The 22473-nt window shown below is 61.2% G+C and overlaps 2 protein-coding genes and 1 long non-coding RNA gene across 4 annotated transcripts; 2 read left to right on the forward strand and 1 right to left on the reverse strand.

The window, feature by feature from the left end:
• The first annotated feature begins 661 nt into the window (after window positions 1–661).
• Window positions 662–13971, forward strand: SECTM1 (secreted and transmembrane 1). Of its 2 annotated transcripts, XM_059149618.1 has the most exons (7): window positions 798–908; window positions 9090–9240; window positions 11325–11426; window positions 11768–12079; window positions 12848–12904; window positions 13092–13255; window positions 13567–13971. In XM_059149618.1, the coding sequence occupies exons 2-7, from the start codon at window positions 9156–9158 to the stop codon at window positions 13579–13581; spliced, it is 735 nt and encodes a 244-aa protein (XP_059005601.1). In that variant the 5' UTR covers window positions 798–908; window positions 9090–9155; the 3' UTR covers window positions 13582–13971. The 2 variants fall into 2 exon arrangements, with proteins under 2 accessions (XP_059005602.1, XP_059005601.1); XM_059149619.1 differs by lacking the exon at window positions 12848–12904 and having other exon boundaries at window positions 662–908.
• A 1914-nt stretch (window positions 13972–15885) lies between these two features.
• CD7 (CD7 molecule) lies at window positions 15886–19708 on the forward strand. Its single transcript, XM_059149620.1, has 4 exons — window positions 15886–16247; window positions 17827–18141; window positions 18385–18515; window positions 19221–19708. The coding sequence occupies exons 1-4, from the start codon at window positions 16172–16174 to the stop codon at window positions 19326–19328; spliced, it is 630 nt and encodes a 209-aa protein (XP_059005603.1). The 5' UTR covers window positions 15886–16171; the 3' UTR covers window positions 19329–19708.
• LOC131816685 (uncharacterized) lies at window positions 17190–19630 on the reverse strand. Its single transcript, XR_009348142.1, has 3 exons — window positions 19492–19630; window positions 18351–18500; window positions 17190–17219 (listed from the first exon to the last, which is right to left on the reverse strand). It is a non-coding gene; the product is annotated as an uncharacterized LOC131816685 (long non-coding RNA).
• Window positions 19709–22473: the final 2765 nt, after the last annotated feature.

The following is a 22473-nucleotide window of genomic DNA, read 5'->3' on the forward strand; positions in this document are numbered from 1 at the left end:
GACAGCACCAAGAACAAACAGCTGGACACCAGCCAAACCTCCGCCCGAGCCTCCTTGCTCCCCCTCCGAAGACTTAAGGAGAAAGTTTCTTCTTAGTGATTTTTACAAGAACCACGTGCGCACGTGAGCGATGAGCAAACCCTCACACCCAAAGCTGCTCTGTGGCTCTGACCTCGTTCAGGTGCCCCTCGGGACGGGTCTCCTCGCCCACGCAGGACCCTCCGTGGGGACAGGCTGGGAGGAGGGCCGCCTTCTGGCCGGGGTTCGTGAGGAGAGTCTGACCTCCGCGCGGGCCTCCCCTGTCCGCTCCTGCCCGCAGCCCAGGGCCACCTCCAGATGCAGTGGGGCGCCCGCGCCCGAGACAACTCGGGGCCTTCCCACGCTCCGGTGGGGTCTCAGCGGACGCGGCTGGCCCCACGCGGGCGCGCACACACCGACGAGGACCGCAGGCCCCTGGTCCCTGCGCGGAGGCCAACCCGCCCACCCCAAAGGAGCATCTGGTCAGCTTTCCTGGAAGAACGCCCTCGCTGTTTTCCTGTTTGCTTCAGGAGGAACGTCTAATGACGTGTTTTCATTTTTATCTTTTTTACATTTTATTTTCTCAGTGTTCAAGGCTCCTTGTTCGCGCACCCACGCCGGGCCCGCGCTGGTGCGGTGTTTCAACAAAGACACGGTGAAGATCTACCGAGGAAGTCGTGAACCTCTTCTGTGAAGCCAGGGCGGTTCCCAGGACGCCAGACTTCCCCGAACTCGGGGTTTCCTTCCCGGCGGCGCGGGGTCCCGGGGCCTCGCTCCCGCCTCTCCGCCCTGGCCCCGCCCCGCCCGGGCGCCCGACTGTCCTCCCCGCCTCGGCGCGCACAGGCGGCGGCCGCGGGGCCTGGAGCAGCGGCGCGGGAGCCGGGGCGCAGGTGAGCGCGCGCAGGGGTGGGGACGCGGGGGACGCGCGGCCGCCGGCGGCGTGGCGGGGGCTCGCGCGGTCCGAGGGCTCCGGGAGCGGGGGTGGAGCCCCTGGGGCGCTGCGCTGACCCGCGCCCGCAGACGTGCGGCCCCGAGGGCCCCGCCGGAGCGCGTGCGCCAGGGGACCGCGGGCAGAGGGTGCGCGCGGCTGGGGAGGAGAAGGGACAGAGGCCGCAGGTCGCCCTGGGGACCTGCCTCCCCGCGGGGCCCACTCTTGAGAGGGCAGGGGGGTTGCATCTCGGGGTCGTACAGACTCACACTCACTTTCGTGGACTCACACCCAGGATACGCACACACTCGCTCTCACAGCCCCATAAAAGAGAAATGAGCCGCGGGAGACTTCCCCGACCCGACCCGCAGGGACCCCGTGCCAGCGAGCCGGGAGAGGAGCTGCCCCTTCTCAGGCTTCCCTTGGCATTGGGTTTGGCAGCGATCTCCGACTTCGTGCATCACGGCGGCGGGTTAATGAGCTACGGCATGGAAACCACTTTCCAGCCGGGCGTGGGTAGAGGAGCCCAAGCCCCTGGGAGGCCTGCCTGTCCCCTGGGACTGTGACAGTGAGGGTGGGGGGAAGATGTGCTTTTGGCCCCAGGGCCCAGGGGAGGGGGCTCCGGGGCTGATGGGGAGAGGGTTCTTGGAGCAGGCGGTTTGGGAGACAGGAAGTGTGTGCCCGCCCAGTCCCCAGGCCTGGAGGACTGTACTACCCAGCGAGGGACCCCTCCCAGCCACAGCAGCCGCACCCTGGCTGGGGCGCTTCCCCTAGTCCTGCTCAGGCTGGGGGTCCAGAGCCCTTTCGGTCACAGCGCTGGTGAGAGGCTTGGCCCGCTCGACCTGACCTGACCTCGTGCACAGGCTCATGATCCCCGCCGCAGGGGAGAGAGGGGCCTCCCTTCCGGGCTGTGGGAGCACCCAGCCCCCTCCCTTAGCTTTCCCTTTTCCCAAATCCGGACACGCACTTTCTGATCATGTTGAGTTTTAGAATATGGGTGAGGTTCAGTTGGGTGAGGCCTGGAGCGGACGACCAAGAAGGAATTCTTGAGACGTCTTCGGTGCAGAATGGTGGTTTATTAAAGCCCGGGGACAGGACCTGTGGGCAGGAAGAGCTGCAGCCCCAGGGGTGTGAGGGGTGGCAGGTTATGGGGTTAGGGGAGGTAAGGAAAAATGGAGATTTCGGTAGAACTTTCATAAGCTAAAGAGCTACGGATGCGGCAGGGGAGGCCTTGCCCTTGCCCAGGTCGCTATTCCCTTCTTAGCAAGGTGCAGACATTAAGACGGCTGGGCGGTCCCTAAAGAATGTCACGTATGTCCCACCCGGGGGGGGGGGGGCTGCAGGGCTCAGCTTCTGCTTTGTCCTCAGCCACCCGGCTGTCCCCTCATCACTGTCACTGACTCCCACGTGTGGATAGCTCCAGAACCCGTGAGTCGCCCTTTGTCGGGGACCCACAAATGCCGGCTGTGTCGCTCCCTCTCCGGCACGCAGACACATCCGGGGGCACCCACCAGGGCGAAGCCTGCACCGCGTTTGTTCGCCCGCCGCCCGCCCTCCTGCTCCACTGCGGCCGTCTTCTCCCTGTGCCTTTCCCCACCCCGTCCCGGTCCTCTGGTTTTCCTCGCCTTTGCTGTGCTGGGAAGTGGGACAGTTCAGGCAGGGGAGTGAAGCCGCCACAGTTAAAAGACACACTTGATTTCGATAAATGAGTCATTCTTCACACACACGTATGTCCCTAATCCTGCATGGAACTTGGGCTACAGATCTGCTCCTCGCACGTACCTCGGTGTCTGTACTGTGCCTGGCGAGCCCGAGAGGGGCCTGTGTCATCAGAGTGAAGTTTCTCTGAGCGAATTCCCCAGAACAGCCCAACACCTGTCCTTGGCTGCGCTTGAATCTGAGGCCAAACAGCCACGGAGGTGGGGTCAGGCCAGCCAGCGCTGGGGGCAGGTGGACACAGTCGCCGCTGGGAGGGAGGAGCATGGCTCAGCACCGGCAGCCACCCTCAGGGGCCTCCAGGACCCAGGCACTGAGGTCTGGAGGCCCAGCTGGCCTCCCCAGCAATGAGCTTTGCTGGCCGGGTACTCGTACTGGGTAAGGGCTGCCATCCAGAGATGGCCCGGACTGGGTTCTGTTCCTCACAAGACAAATGAACGGGCAGAGCCAGCACACAGGAGGCAGGACTTATAAATTGCATTCTGCGGGACCTCTGCTGCCTTTGGCTCTGTGCCCCGAGAGTGGCCGCCTGTGACTCATGTTCAAAAGTGCAAAGTCCCCGGAACCACATCCAAATGGGACTCACACGACCTCCGGCCTTCCCAATAAAGATGGGATTCCCCAGACCCGGGAGCAGGAGTATCGGGAGAGCCAGAACGGCGCCGTGAACAGTGAGGGGGAATCCCGCCTGGCTCCCTGCCCTGCCCTCTGGTCTCTGGACTGTTCCGAGGGGGAGAGGCCGAGCCAGGGAATGCCCTCATAGATAAGCCCGGGGTTCAGCATTGGCACCCATGCCACCTGCCCGGCGGAGGCCCATGCCCCGATCCAAAAGGAGGACCACTAGTCAGTGGTAAAAGCCAGGTGGTGCCCAGGACAGCTGTGGGAGTCCCCAAAGGCTCAGGGCGGCAGGATGTGCAACAGGACGTTGGAAGCTTCCCAGTCTCTGGTCCGGATCCCCTGTCTCTGGGCCCGTTCTTTTCCTTTTTAACTTTTTTTTTTTTTTTTTTTAAATCAGCTCCACATCCGATGTGGGGCTTGAACTTAGGGCCCTGAGTGGCATGCTCTACTGACTGCCCCCCAGTGCCACAGGGACTGTGATGGAGGGTGTGATGCCAGCCCAAGGTGAGCAAGTTTGGAAGTGAAAAGGGGTGCAACCCAGGTAACCCCTTATCCTAAGTGTGGAACCAGGGGACCCCACCAAGAGGCGAGACCTCTCCCAACATAAGGAAAGTGTGGAGAGGGGCTGAGAGACACTGTGCGTGAGGCGAGAGCCGTCAGAGCCTGGAGGAAGCTTCAGAGGAGGCGGAGGGCTTTGGGCAGCAGAAGAGAAGCCTGGAGCCCAAGCCAGTGTCCGTCCCGGGGCCCATGTCCTCAGTGGGCACAGCATCCGGCCTGCCTTGGAGGACACAGCAGAAGCTGGCCAGGGGCTATGGGAGGACGCTGGTGGTGGTAGGAAGTCCGGGACACTTCCTGGCTTGTTGTGTAGACAGTTCAGTGCACATTAGAAAAACATACATAGAGGGACACCTGGGTGGCTCAGTTGGTTGGGCAGTTGCCTTCGGCTCAGGTCATGATCCCAGGGGCCTGGGATCGAGTCCCACATTGGGCTTCTTGCTCGGCGGGGAGCCTGCTTCTCCCTCAGCCTCTGCCTGCCTCTCTGTCTGCCTGTGCTCAATTGCTTTCTCTCCTTCTCTCTCTCTGACAAATAAATAAAATATTGAAAAAAAAAAGAAAATAAAACAAAAACATACATAGAAACAGCACATCTAACCATCGCTGTAGATGCATATTTCTTTTTTTTTTAATTAATTAATTTATTTGACAGAGAGATCACAAGCAGGCAGAGAGGCAGGCAGAGAGAGAGGAGGAAGCAGGCTCCCCGCTGAGCAGAGAGCCCGATGCGGGGCTCGATCCCAGGACTCTGGGATCATGACCTCAGCCGAAGGCAGAGGCTTTGATCCACTGAGCTACTAAGGCGCCCATAGATGTGTATTTCTTAAAGTGAGGTCAGAGTAAATAATATGATTTTAAAAATTAGTCTATGTAAAGTAATTGTTAGGGTTGGGGGATGAATGGAGTGTTAGAAACTGCCGAGGTGGGGGGGCCTGTGATGCTGGCAGGGCTGGCCCCGGCTGGTATGCTTCCCTCAGCAGATGAAAACCTGCGAGCAGAGGTGAGCAGGCCAGGGCCGCCTGGGGCTCGGGGCACCCGACGCCCCATCTCCTCCAGGGGCCCGTGCCCTGGATGAGGATGGCCAGTTTCTCCCACACCAGCTGCCTCATGTGACAGAGGCGAGGCTGCCTGCCTTTCACTTTCCTTTTGCTTGTTGGCACACCACACCCTCTCCAGGTCCCACCGGTCAGGTCAGCACGTGTGACGTGCACACACCTTCAAGGCGGTGACCAGCTCTCTGTGTTGCCCGGTCCAAGGGAGGACCAGAGGGGGCCCTGGCGGGGAGGCCACTCAGGTCCCTGGGGCTGAGCACCCGCCGTGCGCGTGGGTGGCACGGGGTCCGGGAGCCGGCCGGCATCCCAGAGGACCCCGCAGAGACAGCCCTACTCTGCGTGGAGTGAGGCCCTGGTGCAGGATTGCGAAAGAGCCCATCGTGTATTTATTCTCAGTCAACATCCCGGACGGTTTCATTGGAACTCGGAACGTGACTGCGAGTTTATGGAGGAGAGACGCCCGGCAGCGGGCAGGACGAGGCCTGATGAGGGATGTTTCAGGGGAAGGGCTCTGTACAGTGCAGACTGTGGGCACCTCCTGCCGTTCCCCCTAAGTCCTGAGGTCGCGCCCAACCAGTGTGGTGGAAGTACCCGCACGTCTGGATGGAGGGCGCAGCACCCCATCTGCTGGGCATGCCGCGCACACCGGGCCACCAACCGGAGGCTCTGCTGCTCCCTCAGCGCCCGGGTCCAGCGGCCGCCAGGTGGCATTCTGGTTCCCGTGGGAATCCTGCCCACCGCGCTGGGGACACCTGCCCCTAGTTCCATGCGCCTTCACCTCTCACGCGGGGCCGGAGCCTGGGTCAGCGCCTGGCCTCCCTGGAGGGTGCTCTCACCTCCAGCCAGAGGAGAGCGTGGCCTGCCTCCCCCCGCCCCAAGACCGGGGCACCCTGGCCCACATCGCAGCACCGAGAAAGCGTGGGCACCCGAGGCGGCGCGGAGCTTGGCCAGGGGCAGCAGGGAAGAGAAAGGTGCACTGATGCCCGACAGGAGACCACGCTGGGGGAAGCTCTGGCCCCCATCCCAGGCGGCGACCCTGGGAAGCTCAGCAAGGACTGGAGGGAGCTCCAGAGGCCCCTGCAGACGGTTCTCCGGGCAGGAGGGCAGAAACACCGCGGGGCTCGCCTGGGGTTTCCTCCACGGCCAGGCAGAGGCCAGACGCCACAGATGGGGCTGGGGCTCAGCTCGCATAGTGACCCACGGCCTGAATCGGGAATCGGGGAGGCCGGTGCCCGTGCAGAGCTCTCCCTCAAGCTGGCACAGAGGGCTCTGGCCACGGGCCCAGGAGAGACCCCCGGGATCGGCAAGGGTGCCTGGGGCCAAGGGGCACGATTGTGTCTTTTCCCATTTCAGAAGATTTCTGTCGGGGGTGAAAGAAGGAAAAAAAATGTGTGTCTTCTAATTTAAGCAAAGTTATTTTGTAATAATGTTTGGGAGCAGCAGAGCAGATCCTATCTGAGGTGCCAGGAAAAGACCCACAGAAAGTTTCGGTTCCTCTTCCTAGAACCCTCCGTCCGCATAAGCAGCATTTAATGGGAGTGAGCTGTGCATGTCTGATCTTGGCAGTGGCCGATAGGCATCGAAACCAGCCAGGCTGCCACGGGATCGCCTCCAGCCGTGAAACGTCCGCGTCTTCTGTGTAATTCAGAGCAGATTCCTTCCGGCGGGGCCGGGTCGACGCCCCTCCCTCCTCGTGAGCAAGTTCTGGTTTGAAGAAGAAAATTGATTTTGGTTACGCTAATAACATTCTCGTGGGAAAACAAACCTGCAGGGACAGATATACAAAGCAGAGCGGAGAGCCTGCCTTCCCGGGGTGAGCACAGCTGAAGAGTCTATGTTGGGAGTGGCGGCGTCCCGGGCGAGTCGCCCACGGTTAGCGGCGTGATGGACGGCACGGGGGGGCCACGCGTGGGATGTCTTGGGCGCAGCCCACTTTCTTGGAAGAAAGTGTGGACCGTGTCACGCGACGCTTGCACAATGGCCTTGAGGGGATTCGTGATTCGCACGTGGAGGTCCAGTTCGGTGCCCGTGGATCCCCCACGGTCTGGGAGGTCTCTGGAAAAGGACACCTGAAAACAGCAAACAAGTAACACTTCTCGTAACAAAACCGTGACTTTCAAAGAAAACACGGACGTCGTAAACATGTAGAGTCTTGTTGCTCCAGGAATAGTCTGAAGAGAAATGTTGGAGCAGGAGCACGTTTGTCTTGCGGGTGGCACTTTGTTTCTCTAAAACACGAGTCTTACAGCCCCGTAAGGAAGAGACGCTGTACCCCACGAACGCAGGCAGACTTTGCGAAGGCGGCGGCAGCATGGCCCCCCGATATAGTGGGTGGGGACCCAACGAGTAGCTTCCTAAGATGCCGGGCACATTCAGCACATCAGCCAAAACCCTCAGCCGTGGGGACTCAGGGTCTGTGACACACGGGCCACTTGGCTCAGCACAGGTTCTCGCCCCCGGGAGCCCAGAGCCTTGTGTGGACTGAGAGAAGGAAAGCCTCCATCCGTCAGCCTGGCCGAATGCCCGTCCTTCTGTCTGTCCCTCCTTACCTGTCCCTGTGGAGGACCGGCCAGCTCGGGCCAGCCCTGAGCCAGTGGGCACAGCCTGTGCACAACCCCTCCCTACCCGCCCCAGGAGTGTGGCCGCCTGGCCAGAGCCCCGTGGGATGGAGGCCAGGAGCCCAGCAAGTGGTTTGCACTTACCATTGTTGAAACTCTTCTCACCTCAAATTAGATGTTTCTTTCAAAAGCTGGATCCGGCCGTTTTCCTTTCGTAGTGGTTGTACAGGGCAGGGCAGGCCTTCTCTCGCTCCAAGTGTTTTCACAGAAGACCACGCCAGGAGACCCGCCAGGAGCCCCGGGTTTGGCGGGTGGGGTCAAGGTGGGAAAACACGCCTGCCTGCTCAGGCCCCCGGGGGTCTGGGGAGCTACGCGCAGCAGCACGGAAGCGGGTGCTCTGTGGCCCTGGTGGGGCTGCGATCATGCCTCCCAGCCCCACTCCCCTGACTGGGGTCAGGACTGGGCCTGGTCACCAGTGGCCCCACGTGTCTGGAGGCCATTAAGTTCAAAGTTCCCAGTGCTCCTGGCCTTGGTGCCGCATTCCCCCCAAACAGCTGAATTCAGGCAAAACTGTGGAGACACGAGGAAGATCAGGGGTTGCCAGGGGCCCGGGGAAGGGGATGAGCCGCTGGAGCACAGGGTTCGGGGACAGCTCTGTCAGGGACGCGATGACGGACGCAAGCCATCACGCGTGTGTCCAGACGGCCCTTCCGTTCGACACACGAGTGAGCCGTGCGGTATGCGAAGCACGGACTTCGGGCAACGCCCGCGTGTGTGCCGGCTCACGGACCGCGACGTGTGTGCCCCCACAGTGCGCCCACGTGTCGACTCTGCACTTCCCGCCCAATTTTCCCGTAAATCTAAAACTGCCCAAAGACAAAACAAAAAGTCTATTATTCTTATTTTTGTAATCAAAAGGTCAAGAAATGGCCTGGCAAGCAATTTTAAAAGACTTTTAAATAAGGGCGACCGGCAAGCTCAGCGGCCAGGAGGCGAGACTCTTGGTCTCGGGGCTGTGAGTTCGAGCCCCACACTGGGTGCAGAGTTGATTTAAAAATAAAATCTTAAAAATAAATATATAAAACAAAATACTTTCAAATAATTTAATCAGAAAAATGTCACATTAACAAAGGTCAAGAGGGCTGCAGAAGCCCGAGGGGGCGCTGGCGTCAGAGGAGACGGAAGGCCGCCTCGTGAGCCCCACAGGAGGGCTCCTTTGCTTGATAAGAGCCCGTCCCCTAAGGACGTCTCGAAGGAAGCAGGTGCCCCCAGCCCAGGAAAAGGCGAGGGTGGGGAGGGCAGGGGCCTCCAAGGCGGTCTCGGAATGGTGTCAGATCCCTAGTGGGCGTGACCGTGTCCACAGGAACACAATTCAGGCCAGTTTTGCACATTTATCGTCATTATGGTGCTGTCAGCAGGGCTCTCTCCCAGTGACGTCCCTCTTGGCTTGTCCGTGTTTCTTGTTTGTCTGTCAGTGGCCCACGTTGCGTACATTATAAAGGTACAGAGAAGGTGCAGGAGAAGAGGCCTCGCGGGGCTCTGGCCTCCGGGCACAGCTGGTCAGGGAGCAGCTCGGGACTGCTATCCGCTCCTGGCCAGGCTGCAGCCCACAGACTTCCGATCCTGTGGCTTTCCTTCCTCCAGGGAGTGTCCCAAGAACCAATGAAGAGGACACAAGACCCCTGAGGCTGCCTCCCTGTCCTCCTGGCCATGCTCACCTTGACATTCACCCTCTCGGTCCCCCAGATGCTGCGGATTGTCCTCCTGGTCACCTCCCTGAGTGCTCAGAATGGAAGTAAGTCTCAGGATGCCTCCCTACAATGCTGGTGGCCCAGCAAGGGGTTGGGAGGGGGAGGCAGGGGTGGGAGGAGCAGATCCACATCGGGCCCAGTGGGACCCAGGCCCCAGGTAGAGACCGTGACCTTGAGAGGGGCTGCCCCAGTGCTCCTGGGCCACAGTGGGATACGCCAAGTCCTCCCCCGGATGGCAGACAGGGGTGTCCGCTCCAGTGCCCAGTGATGACCATCAGAACGCGTATGGGGATGGCTAAGAGCGTGTCCAGTTTCCATGGGAAAGAGGGTCAGGCCCCTTAGTGACAAGTGTTGTGGCCAGAGGAAGGGCAGCAGGACAAGTCTGAGGGCTCTCTGCCTCGGCTCTGGTCCCCGATCCTCCTTGGGCCAGTGGCTCCAGCATCACCTGGGAGCTCGTTAGACATGCAGACTCTTGGGCGCGCTCCGTCCTGCAGAATCAGGCCAGCCCCTCACACACGCCTCCAGGGGAGGGCAGAGTAGATGCCGGACCCCAGGGCACCTCAACCCAGTGGAAGAAATCACAGGCAGAGGGAGCATCTGTGGCCGCCCCGGCTGCTCCCGGGTGCGGTCGGGGCGGGGTGCCCCCGGCTGGGTCATCAGCACATCTGGGATCAGCGGGAAACCTGTGAGCCGCAGAGGCCCGAGGCTCCCAGGCACTGGGCAGATGACAGCGGTGCCACCCGCCCCCCACCCCCCAGTTCCAGCTCTGCCGGATTCTGACAGCCCGAGTCAGCCCCCCCGCGGGCGTGGTGACGGTGCGGGCATCCAGCGCAGAGGGCTCTGTCTGGCCTGGGGCCCCCCGCCCGGCGGCCTCTCTGTAGGTGGGGCAGGGGGTGCCTCAGAGTTGTTTGAATTTCTGTGCGAGGTGTGTGTTCATGCAATACCTTGACAATTTTGTAAAGATGCAGAGAAGGCATTTTATTTTATTTTTCTATTTAAATGCAATCAGTTAATACCTAGTGAACTGTTAGTTTCAGGGACAGAGGTCAGTGACGCGCTCACGACGCGCAGTGCTCGTCGCATCCCGTGTCCCCCTCAGCGCCCGTGACCCAGTGCCCCCGGCCCCCAGCCCCGGCCCTCCAGCCACCCTCGGTCTGTTTCCCGTGGCTGAGGGTCTCTTACGGTTTGTCTCCCCCTGATTTCGTCTTGTTTTGTCTTTCCTTCCCTTCCCCTTGGCTGCTCTGTCTCGTTTCTCAAACTCCTCGCATCAGGGAGATCCCGTGATGACCGTCTTTCTCTGACTGACTTATGCACTGAGCACTTGCAGATGCAAGATTTCATCCTTTCTGATGGCTGCGTCGTGTCCCTGTCCTGTACAGACCACGTCTGCAGAGAAGGCATTTAACACCCTTCCTCAGGACAAAGCCCAGCTGCTGAGGGGGACAGCGGGGAGACGGGGTCGGGCTCCTGCTGCGGACACGCACGTGGAGGTCTACGTCCACGGAGCTGTGACCGTAGCCACCTTCTGGAACCCGGGCAGTTTCCTGCCGGCTCCACGGCCTCCCCGAACCGAGCCCCCCTGCCCACTCTGGTGCCTGCTGGCCTGCGCCTGCTGGCTGAGCCGCCCTGGCCAGCTGCACAAGGTGCAGACATGGGACTGCGGCCTGGGAGGGGCCCATGGTCCCCACACCCCAGGTTTGCTCAGGCTGGTACCTGTCTTGCAGAATTTCCACCTCACACACCCTCTGCTGTGGGCTCCCAAGGCCCCTGCCACGCTGTGTGGACTCGGTGAACTGTGGGCTCACGCAGCACACGGCGTGCCCAGAGCTCGTGCCACTGTCTGGCATCTGTCCACCTGTGCCTGGTCCCCGGTGGAAAGTGCCACAGCAGGACCAGGAGGGCTGGGCCGGCTAGCTCATGTTGTGCGAAGCCCCGCCTGCCGTGTGCTGGGGCTCCAGGTCCCTGTCGCTCAGAGTTTGCTCAGACTGTGCGGTGAGGCTGGCGACGGGTGACCGTTCCAGGACTTGGCCTCCCAAGATGGTGGGGCGGGTTCCATGGCCAGCAAGGCAGGCGGAGGTTGGGGCCCGTGCTCGTGGCTTCTGACAGCGGCGGTGGTGGTGTCCTGCAGGAGCAGGGAACCTTCCTTGTGGAGTTGAGTGTGCACGCCTGGCCCAGGAGCCCGGGGACAGTGAGGCGGCTGCAGGTGTGGCCACGACTGCACAACACTCCGGTGAGTGCACAGAGAGCGCGCCCTCCTTCCCCAGAATCCGCCTGCAAGGAGGGGTCCTGGGGGACGTGCCCGGGCCCGGTGACACGCCACACTAGCTGCGCGTGAGGACACACACGCCTCCCCGCTTTTCCTCCGGTGTTGTTTTCCCGCTTGAGGCCCACGTGCTGATCTGTCCGATGGGTGGGTACGGAGCTCCTGCGTCCTCCAGCTCCCCGAGCTGGGCCTGGGCGCCCCTGGGGCCTTCATCTCATCACCGTCCCTCCCTCGACCCCGGGGAGGGTGGTCAGTGAGCGTCCTGAGGCCCCGCCATGACCCACGTGTGACCTGTCCCCTAAACGCAGAATGGGACAACCCCACCTGCACCGAAGGAGTGGTGTCCGTGCCCCGAGGGGAGCGCGCCGTGATGGGCTGCAACATCTCCAACCCTTTCCTCGGCGTGGCCGTCACCCTGAGCACCCCCGGGGCCAGTGTCCAGCCGCTCTTCCGCGTGCGGTCCCCGGGGTGCTTCTGCCGGGAAGGGTGGCAGCTCCGGGTGCAGGGAGGCGAGGCCCAGCTGGTGATCGACAACGCCAGCGACGCCCAGACCGGATGCTACAAGTGGCACCTGCAGGGTCTGCAGAGGAATATCGGGGTCACCACACTGAACGTTTCAGGTGAGGACAGCATCTTCGTCCCCCCAGCCCACCCCAGGGGTTTTCGTATTTGGGAGGGGCGGGGGAGCCGTTCGTTCCCCCCCAAAAGTGCCCAGGGCCCTGGGATGGGCCCGGAGAACGAGGCCTGGGTTCCGACAGAGCAGAATGAAACGAGACCCGCCTCTGCTCCTCCGGGGACCTGCGCCACCAGGGGGTCAGGCGGGGGCTGCCCTGCCCAGGGAGGAGGCGAGGCCGTGCGCCTCCCGCTCTGCCCCAGGCCCCTCCCTCTCACCGGCTGGGGTGGGGGGTTTCCACCCGCAGCCCCTGCAGAGTTTCGTCTGCCCCCGCAGGGCCCACCTCCCTGCTCTCACCCAGATGCCCCATGATGCCTCCACTTCTCCCCGAGCCGGTCCCTTGCCTTGGACACTGTCCACCTGAAGGGTCCGGCGGTCCCCGCCCGACAAAGGCCCCCCCTCCAACCAGTCCACACCCATGCCCCTGCCACCCGGGGTCCCGCTTCCACTGCCCTCACGCGAGTGGTTCCTCACGTCCCCTCCACTTGGAGGGACGCTCCCCGTCCCGCATCCCCTCCGGGACACCGCTCAGACCCACAGGCAGCGCCCGCCCCACCGGTTCCAATCACAGTCCCCCTGGGCCGTGCAGTGGCCGAGAATGTGGCTGAGAACGGTGCCCCGGCCTGGCCAAGCCCAGGGAAGGGACCCAGCGAGCCTGCGGGGACTCGGGGTACCCTCCTCTCATCTGATTCTTGGGCCTGGGGGGCTGCGGCAGGGGCAGTGTCCCAAGACCTGAAGGAGAGAGGACATCTGCTCTTTGCAAATCCCTGTGGTAGGTGTTCTCACCCTACACCCAGGTCCCCCGGGCTGTCCCCATCCTCCATGCGGCACCGCTGTCCCCCCAGCACACCCCGCCCCTGCTCCCGGCCCATGGGGGCGATGTCTCCCTCAAGGGTGCGCGAAGGCAGCCAGTGGCTCCTCGTGGTGAACAAGTGTCCCCCTGCCCCCACTTCCCACAGGCCGGGAGACGCCGTGCCCGCCGGAGGCTGGAGACCCGCTCACGGAGGCGCTCGTGGTCAGCAGCGTCGTGGTCGGCCTCCTTTTCCTGGTGCTCGGCGTGTTAGCCTGCATCAAAGGCACAGGCCCCCTGCACTACGCCCCCCCGAAGTGCTCAGGACCCCAGGTCCGAGGCCCTGCGCCTAGTCTGTGGGCTGGTGGGGGCTGGGGGTCACCTCGGGCCCAGAGAGGGCACACGCCCCTCCCTCAGAGGACCCCCGCTGGCAGTGGCAGGTGCCTCCCTCCGGGTCAGGCCCACTGGGTCCCCAAAGCACTCATTTGTCCCAGGACACCCTGGGGGCAGCACAGAGGTTGGACTTCCGGCTCCTTACGGGAGACTAAGACGCGGGGCCCCGCGGGTGTGTCTGCATGCGTGTGAGCACACGCAACCCGAGTGTGCCCACACATTCTGACTCTCATCCCCGCTTCCCTCCCCAGGAGAGCTGGTTCTGAACTGGCAGACGGAGGCCTGTGAGGGGGGTGATGTACGGGCCTAAAACCCAGAGCCGACTCCAGGAGTCCTGCCCACTCTGAGGCCACCAGCACCCGAAACCCGCCCCTCAGGAGTGGAGCCCCACGTGTCCCGCCTCCACCCAGCTGACATGCAGCGGCGGCGACAGAAGCAGGCCCCATCCCTGCCTCTGGCACAGGAGACCCGCTCAGCCCTTCTGCCCAGAGGCCAGCTTCTGCCCTGGCCGAGGAGGGAGGGGCGGGAGGAGAGGGTGTGGCCCAGGCTGACCCCACCCACCCCAGCCTCCCGCCCCTGTCTCAGCGCCGGCGACCCGTCCCCCACCGCAGCCCCGGCAGATTCTCTGGTCAAAAATGGGAAAATCGGGGACGCCTGGGTGGCTCAGTTGGTTGGACGACTGCCTTCGGCTCAGGTCATGATCCTGGAGTCCTGGGATCGAGTCCCGCATCAGGCTCCCAGCTCATGGGGAGTCTGCTTCTCTCTCTGACCTTCTCCTCGCTCATGCTCTCTCTCACTGTCTCTCTCTCAAATAAATAAATAAAATATTTATTAAAAAAATTTTTAAAAAATGGGAAAATCGGGGGCGGGGGGGGCTGGTTATGGACACGGGGGAGGGTATGTGCTATGGTGAGTGCTGTGAAGTGTGTAAACCTGGCGATTCAAAGACCTGTACCCCGGGGATAAAAATATATTTTATGTCTAAATAATTTTAAATTTAAAATTAAAAAGGAAAATCTCAGGGATGCCTGGGTGGCTCAGTGATTAAGTGTCTGTCCTCAGCTTAGGTCAGGATCTCAGGTTCCTGGGATGGAGTCCTGCCCAGCGGGGAGTTGCTTCTCCATCGGGCTCTCTGCTCAGCAGGGAGCCTGCTTCCTCCTCTCTCTCTCTGCCTGCTTCTCTGCCTACTTGTGATCTCTGTCAAGTGAATAAGTAAAATCTTTTAAAAAAGGAAAAAAGAAGTCTTAAAAAAAAAAAAGGCCGGGAGAAGAAATCTGAAACATTTGACCTCAAAGAACCTCTCCCTTCTCTGCCCCATGGGTGCCTGGGGCCTGGGCTTCCAGCCTCGGGTGCAGAAGCAACCGGCTGCTGTACCCTGGAGATGCCCCAGCTTGGGTCTTAGCTTGATCTGGGCGCACTCCTGTCTTTGGCCCCGGGCAAGAACAAATTTGGCATCCCTCCTGCCCCTGGTCCTGAGGTCACGCTGTGGGGGACGGAGGCCGGAGGCGGAGCGCCAGCGCCACCAGCACCAGGAGGGGTCGCTGTAGCCAGAGCCCCTCGGCTAGGGAGGGGGCCGGAGGCTCCTGGCAGTCAGGCGTCCACACAGCCCTCCCCACCCCGACCTCCCAGCCGCAAGGTTCCCTTCCCCCACCTGCCCACCTGCAGGCCCTTCCCTGTCCCTGACCCTTTTGTCAGATGTCTTCATAATCACAACGTGTGACTCCATGGAGTGGATTCTGAAGAGGGACACACATTCGGGGATACCTGGGTGGCTCAGTCGGTGAGGCATCGGACTGTTCATCTCAGCTCAGGTCCTGATCCCAGGGTCGTGAGTTCAAGCCCCACGATGGGCCCCAGGCTGGGCATGCAGCCTACTTCAAACGTAAATAAAATATGCACTCGGTGCTCTGAAAACCCAGAGTGCTGATCTTTGCGATGAATAAAGTAAGTCAACCAAGAAATCATCAAATGACCTGAGAAGTACACGTGTTTTAAGTGGGGAAAAACACAAAAACTGAAAGAAGCTGCTTCCTGTCCTAAAGCACTAACAAGGCAGGAAGGCATCCAAAGAGGCTGCTGGGGGCGGGGGCGGTCGCCCCTCCCTCACCGCGGAGAGCCCAGGCGGGAGGCCCTGCCTGCTCCCTTGACTTGGACCTAGACCTACGGCAAGTCCTGGGCCTGGGTCCTCCACTGTTTTCATTTCCTCCTTCTTGCTTGTGTTTTCGCGGGTTTCTGTAAGAAGATTGAGTTCGGGGGCCTCCCTCCAGGCCCCGCCCCTGCCTCCAGGCCCCGCCCCTGCCTCCAGGCCCCGCCCCTCCACCCGGGCTCCGCCCCCTGCTCCTCTGGCCCTGCGGGCCCCGCCCCCACAACGCGGGGATCACGGAATGGTAGGCCAGATTTCTAGGCATAAATCAGGTTGGACAGAAGGTGACCCAGAGGACCCAGGGCATCCGGCCCCTGACCCCACCCCCCGAGGGACTCCTCGGCTTTCTCCTGGTCCTGCCCCCCACCTCCGGCCTGTGGAGACACGGCGGGGGGTGGGGGACCAGGACAACTGGTCACCCGTTGGGCTCTCAGCAGGACAGTGCGGAGGGGTGAGAGGGGGTGAGGACCGCCCCTCCCAGCCTGGCCCTCTGCACCTCCCCTTGCCGGTGGCACCGCTCCAGGAAGCCCTCCGGGAGTGCCTGGACCACCAGCCACCGCCTCCCACGCGCCGTTACCTGGGGGTTCGGGGCGGTGCCTCCGAGCTGGTGGCTCGCAGGCGGGCGCTGCAGACAGGAAGAGTCTCAGCCAGCCGTGAGCGGGGCCCTGCTTCTCCCTCGGCGCTGGTCTGCGGGGGGCAGGGTGGCGGCCAGCATGGCCCCAGAGCTCCCTCTGCTCCCCCTGCGCCTCTCTTATGCCTGTACCCTGCTCGGGGCTCTGGCCACCCAAGGTAAGCCCTGCCCTGCCTCACCGCGTCCCCCACTGTGCCCCCACCTGGGGATGCTCCTTCCTGGGAAGGGGGTGGTCTGGGGATCCTGAGCCTGACCTCCCCACGAAGCCCTCCCCACCCCCAGTGACGTCTAGGTGCAGAATCTTTTTCTTTACTTAAATGTCTGGCGATTCTCTTTTACATAATTAGCAAGGTTCCCCAGGTTATGAGAGAATGTTGTCCGCTAGTTTGCTTTTTTTTTCCTATTTTTTAAAAAAGATTTTATTTATTTATTTGACAGACAGATCACAAGCAGGCAGAGAGGCAGGCAGAGAGAGAGGAGGAAGCAGGCTCCCCCCAAGCAGGGAGCCTGATGTGGGGCTCGATCCCAGGACCCTGGGATCATGACCTGAGCCGAACGCACAGGCCCAAGCCACTGAGCCACCCAGGTGTCCCTGTTAGTTAGCTTTTTAAGACAGGTCCATGTGCAAAGTTCTGCAGTAAGGTGGAAACAGTGGGGTGGGAGACACAGTGGGGAGACACAGAAAAAGAAAGAAGAGCAAAAGAAAGTTCCAGAATTTAGTTTGCTGAGAAGCTGATGCTTGGGCTACATTAGGAAAGTTCCCTGGGACAACTGGTGGCTCAGTCCATGAAGCGTCTGCCTTTGGCTCAGGTCACGATTCCAGGGTCCTGGATCAAGTTCCATGTTGGGATCCCTGCTCAGTGGGGAGTCTGCTTCTCCCTCTCCGTCTGCTGCTCCCCTTTTTTTTTTTTTTTTTAAAGATTTTATTCATTTACTTGACAGAGAGAAATCGCAAGTAGACGGAGAGGCAGGCAGAGAGAGAGAGAGGGAAGCAGGCTCCCTGCTGAGCAGAGAGCCCGATGCGGGCCTCGATCCCAGGACCCTGAGATCATGACCTGAGCCGAAGGCAGCAGCTTAACCCACTGAGCCACCCAGGCGCCCTGCTGCTCCCCTTCTTGTGCGCTCTCTCTCTCTCTCTCTGATAAATAAAATAAAGTAAAGTAAAATAAAATAAAAATAAAGAAGGTTCATTTTTGCACCAGGAAGCTGGGCTGGCTGGGCCCCAGCTGGGCAGACAGAGACATTTCCGGGCGTCCCTCAGACAAGCCCAATGTGCCCACCGCACAGAGCCACCCGCTCTCGGTGTCTGGAAATGATGGGGACACTGAGGCAGCCAGCAATGGAAAGAGAGAAGGAGACAGCACAGCCTGTCTGGCTATCTTGGGCACAGTCTGTTAAGAGAAGGAGAAGGTGTAGGGGCAGGGAGAAGTGGTCACTGCTCGGTGAAGGACCAGCTGCTCTGGAAGGAAGGGGCCGCAGCCCGAGCTTCCCTGCAGCCCCAGTGTGCAGAGAGGTCACAGGCAGCTGGTCCCGGTGTGGCCCCATCAGTGTTCGTGTCCGGCCACTGAGGTGTGTGTGCCCCAGAGCAGCGTCCATTGAGAGGTCTCACTGGGGTGACACGGCCACAGCGGGCTGTCCCAGGGCCCCTATGTCCCTCCGGCGTGCCCTGCAAAGAGGAGGTCCCTTCCCCCTGTCCCCGGGCCAGGCTGTGGTGACAGCAGGGGGTCCTTCCTGCAGAGGTGCGGCAGCTCCCCCCCTACACGATTGCCTCCGAGGGGGGCTCCATCAACATCACCTGCTCCACGAGCGGGCCCCTGGCCGGGGTCTACCTGAAGCAAAGGTGGCCAAAGTCCACCAGCGTGATTTACTATGAAGACAAGAAGCAGCCCACGGTAGACGAGTGCTTCCGAGGTCGCGTCGCCTTCTCCGGGCTGCAGCACAACCTGACCATCACGCTGAGCCGCCTGCAGCCGGCCGACGCTGGGGCTTATGTCTGCCAGGCCGTCATGGACGACGTGGTCTGGGGCCCTGGCACCCTGGTGCTGGTGACAGGTAAGGAGCGTGCCTGGGACCCACTCCGCCTCCCTGCACAGTAAGCCAGGCTCCACCTGCCCTTGTCTGCCCCAAAGCGTCCTCTATGCTTGCTTGAGATGCTCATTCCGGCTGGAGCCTGCTGCCTCCAGGAAGCACCCTGGATTGCCCATCCCCCCACTCCAGAGCCCCTCCATGAACCCCGAAGGCTCTCGTGGAGTGGAATCCACCACCTGCCACACACCTCTCCGTTCGTCTTCACAGACGAAGTGTCCCAGGAAGCGCACACGTGCCCGAAGTCTCAGCTGACCTCGGCCTTCCCTGTGGTCCTGGCTGCGAGCTGCTTCTTCCTCGGGCTGGCGATAGGGGCAGCATGTGTGCTGAGGAAGACACAGGTCAGTGTGAACCCCCAGATATCTCCTGTGTCCCTGTCAGCCAGCCCCTCGAAGAAAGCAGGGCAGGAAGGAGACGGTGAAGCCCCAGAGAAACCCCAGGACCTGTCCACCCCTCATCGGGGTCCCTGGGAGTTCTGAGGGTTCAGGTGGCAGGGTCCGAGGTAGGAGGGAAACCCAGGAGCTGGGGCGGTGAGCAGGGATGGGCACGGCCCCCCAGAGGGTGACAGCCACTGAGGGGAGGGGAGAGGGTCCAGGCAGACGCTCAGAGAACATGGACGGCGGCATGTATGTGGCCGTGTGAGTGTGAGCACGTGTGCACAGGAGTCTGGAGGTGTGAGGTTGGGGGCCGGTGTGAACATGCGCTGGGGGGGACAGAGACAGGTGCCAGGCAGTGGTCAGCTCTGCCCTGGTCACTCACCTGCCGCTGCCCAGCTCCACATCCCCCTGAGACAGCCCCCCTCAGTCCTCCTCCACCTCCCTGCCACTGCCCCCCCTGCCCCCCCACCCCCGCCCCCAGCCTGGGGCGGCTCGGGAGACCTCAGGGCTGCTCAATGCCGCTTGTGAACTGACTTCACGCAGGCCCCAAAGCCCAGCAGCATTTCAAGGGTGGAGTCTAAAAGCTTCCTAAGCGGGCGTGCGCTGAAGCAAGCGGGTGTCCCGGAGCGAGCTGGGCCCTGTACAAAGAGGACAGGCTTTCCCTTCCAGGTCAAGAGACTGTGCTGCGCGGAGGACAAGAGCTCAGCATGTGTGGTATACGAGGACATGTCCTGTGGAGGCCCCAACAGGATGTGCACCCCCAATGAGTACCAGTGAGCCCAGCAGGACCCTCTCCAAGCCTCCCCCTGCCCAGGCGCAGCTCACAGAAGACCACCTGACCCACCGCTGACCACCTGACCACCTGGCCCACCCAGCAGCTCCCTGCAGCCATCAGGCTCCTGGTGTCCCGGGCCTCCTCTAGGAAGCCTTCCTTGCCTACCTCCTGCCTGCCACACTGCCGTGCCCGGCTGGTTCTGGCACGCTGGGCCCACCAGGGAGGAAGCCTGTGTCCTGCTGCTGGCTGCCCTTCCCCCACACGGCGGCGGGAGGAGCTTCTCTATGCCTGGACTGGGCCCAGGGCCCAAGAGGCAGGGGAAGTCCAGTCCCAACCCCAGCGCAGGCTTGCCAGAAATAAAGCTTCTCTTCCCCCCTTCTGACAGCGCATCTCTCTGTTCCTCACCCAGCTCCGAGCCAAGGAGGGGGAGGGCTTGACTGATCCCCGCCCCAGACATCTTCTAGGACTTTTGTAGCCAGTGTGATTACGTGCGGGGACCCCCCCGAGGAAGGGGAGGAGCAAGGGGGCACTTTCCATGCTCCAGGCCGCAGGGGGGCTGCAGGAGGGGCAAATCAGCCAGAGCGCTCCCCCAGGTCTCAGCCAGCCCTCAGCCCCTTCACCTGTCCTCACCGGCCCCCCCACCGAATGGGGAGGGCGTGGGAGGGGGGCGCTGGCAGCGGTCGGCCTGGGGTCTAGAATGAGAGCCCCACCCTGGGCGTGCTCCTGCGGGAAGGGGGGCGATGGGAACTTGGGGAACCTGCTTGCTGTCCGGGGAGAGGAAAATGCACCCCCATTGTGGGTGAGAGCTGTGGGGTGTCCTCCTAGACTCTGGGCTGCGAGGCAGCAGACCAAGCTGCCCACGCCCCACCCCCGTCCTGCACCCTGGAATCTCCCACCAAAACCACAAAAACAAAACTGACATAATCCCGGGCGCAGGCGCCGGGGTGGCTCAGAGGGTTAAGCCTCTGCCTTCAGCTCAGGTCATGACCCCAGGGTCCCGGGATGGAGCCCCGCATCGAGATAAGGGTCAGGAGAGGTGGGGGACGTGGAAGGGGAACCCAGCACTACCCCCTGCCCCCCCCACGCAGGCATAGTCTGGAGTGTGGAGAGAAGGACAGACAGACAATGGGACAATCGTAAGCATGGAGGACGGAGGGGGACCATGAGGAGGGCGTAGGTCCATGGGGGCACAGCCTCTGGCCACTGGGGTGGGGTCAGGTCAAGCCTGCCTCAGGTGACAAGGGCCTCTGGAGGGAGGCTAGAGGTGATGTCTTTCATCTACAGGAAGTTGCTTCAGAAGGGTGGGGAGTGGGGAAAGGGTGGAGGCTCCTGGGAGCTGATGGCCAGGGCGGGCGGTGGGAAGCAAGTCGGGCCAGACCTGGAAACCACAGAGCCCCCCTCCTGAAGAAAGAGTAAACCCCAGACCCCTTATTTACAGAGGGAAAGCTGAGGCCCAGAGAGGCAGGACTTGTCCAAGGCTGTGCTGATGAGTGGTCGAGTGGGGACCCGAAGTGAGCCCCCGATGGCACGTCTGGGTCTGCAGGGCTACCTGTGCTCCCTCTGGGGGGTCCCTGGAGGCGGGGACACCAGGACTTGGTGTCTCTGTTGGTCTTCCTAACTGCCACTTGGGTCCTAGTGGCAGGTCCCTGGTGCCCTCCACAAGAACCACTGAGGTCACGCTCCTCCTAGTGGTCTTCCCTGAGCCTGAGGTGATTCCCTGCCCTGGCGAACGCACATCCCACTACCCAGCGAGAACCAGGGTCAAACCCCCGTCTGTCCTTCTATTCTGGAGTCGCAGATTTAAACAACCACGTGTGCCCGTCTGCGCTTTAGAAACGTGGGTCACACATTGCTTTCCACACCCGAGGCCACCGTAACGCTTGCCATGGGGGTGCACCGTACTGGGTATGGCAATTCTCTCCTGTGGACATGTAGATCATTCCCGAGTTGTGAATTTTTGTATCAAAAGCAGGCAATGGATAGCAATGTAATCCTGTCATCACTGTGCTGGACATGCTAGGCAGACAGACAGGCAGACAGATACCTAAATACGCCTGGTTCGTTCCTCTCGCGACGAAGAGCCTGATCATTGTCCAAGTCCTGGTTCCCCACCGCCTTCCCCTGTACTTGAGGTTCTCAGGCTTCAATTTCCTCATCTGTAAAATGGGGACAATGTCTGCCCTACCTGGTAGGGCACCATGAGGACTGAACTCCACAGGTAAACCCTCAGAATAAGCCTTCACTGAGCAAATGCTCTGTCAACCACACACAGAAGGTGGAAGCAAGACCCTGACTGTGAGAAGCAAAACTTGAAGGAACAGCCTCCATCCCCAGGCCACAGATGGGGGCAGGGAGCTTTGAGACTTGGAGAAACAGGGTGGTTGGGTGCCGTGGGGAACAGTAGCATTGGCTCCTTCCCACACTGGCCCCCCAAGCCAGAGGATGGCCACTGACCCTCCCATGAAAGCTAAGTTCCCAACACAGGAGCGAGCCAGGGAGGACAGCCGACAGGGAGGGGCTGGCATGGAGTAGGCGGTCTCAGCCTACCCCCTGGGGCTCACCCCTCCCCTCTCCAGGTTGGCCTGTCCCCCAACCCTGGACCAGACCTGACCACCTCAAGACTCATGGCCTGCTACTTGTATCATTAGGAGACAGCCAGCCAACTGGGCCACGTCCACCTCTGGGGACAGGGCTAACTAACACCAGAGTCAAGGACACTCACAGAGGACAGTCATCGAAACATCTGCTTGGAAAGGTCGGGAATAAAACCATAATTGTTGGCCCAAGAAATAGCAGATGGAATGAACAGCAAGAGAGGGAGGCAGATCCGATGGAGGAACTCTCCCAGAAAAAGAGAAGGAAAGAAGCTCTCAAAGATATAGGCAGTAGAGGAGAAACTTACCCAAGGAAGCCCAAGAAAAGGAGACTCTCAGTAAAGGGGCCCCAGACAGCCCCCCAGCAAAGGGAGAGGGAGAAGGCAAGCCTGCACCCACACATTTCAGGGGCAAGGGAGAAATCCCAAATCTCAAGTGACATCAGATTTCTCAGAGACAAGTCTGAATTCAGGAAGACAATGGCATAATACCTTTAACTACTGAAAGAAAATAACTTGTACTTGAAATGTTATCATTTCAGTGTAAGGATGTG

This window comes from Mustela lutreola, chromosome 15 (assembly GCF_030435805.1).
Source record: "Mustela lutreola isolate mMusLut2 chromosome 15, mMusLut2.pri, whole genome shotgun sequence".
Lineage (NCBI taxonomy): Eukaryota > Metazoa > Chordata > Mammalia > Carnivora > Mustelidae > Mustela > Mustela lutreola.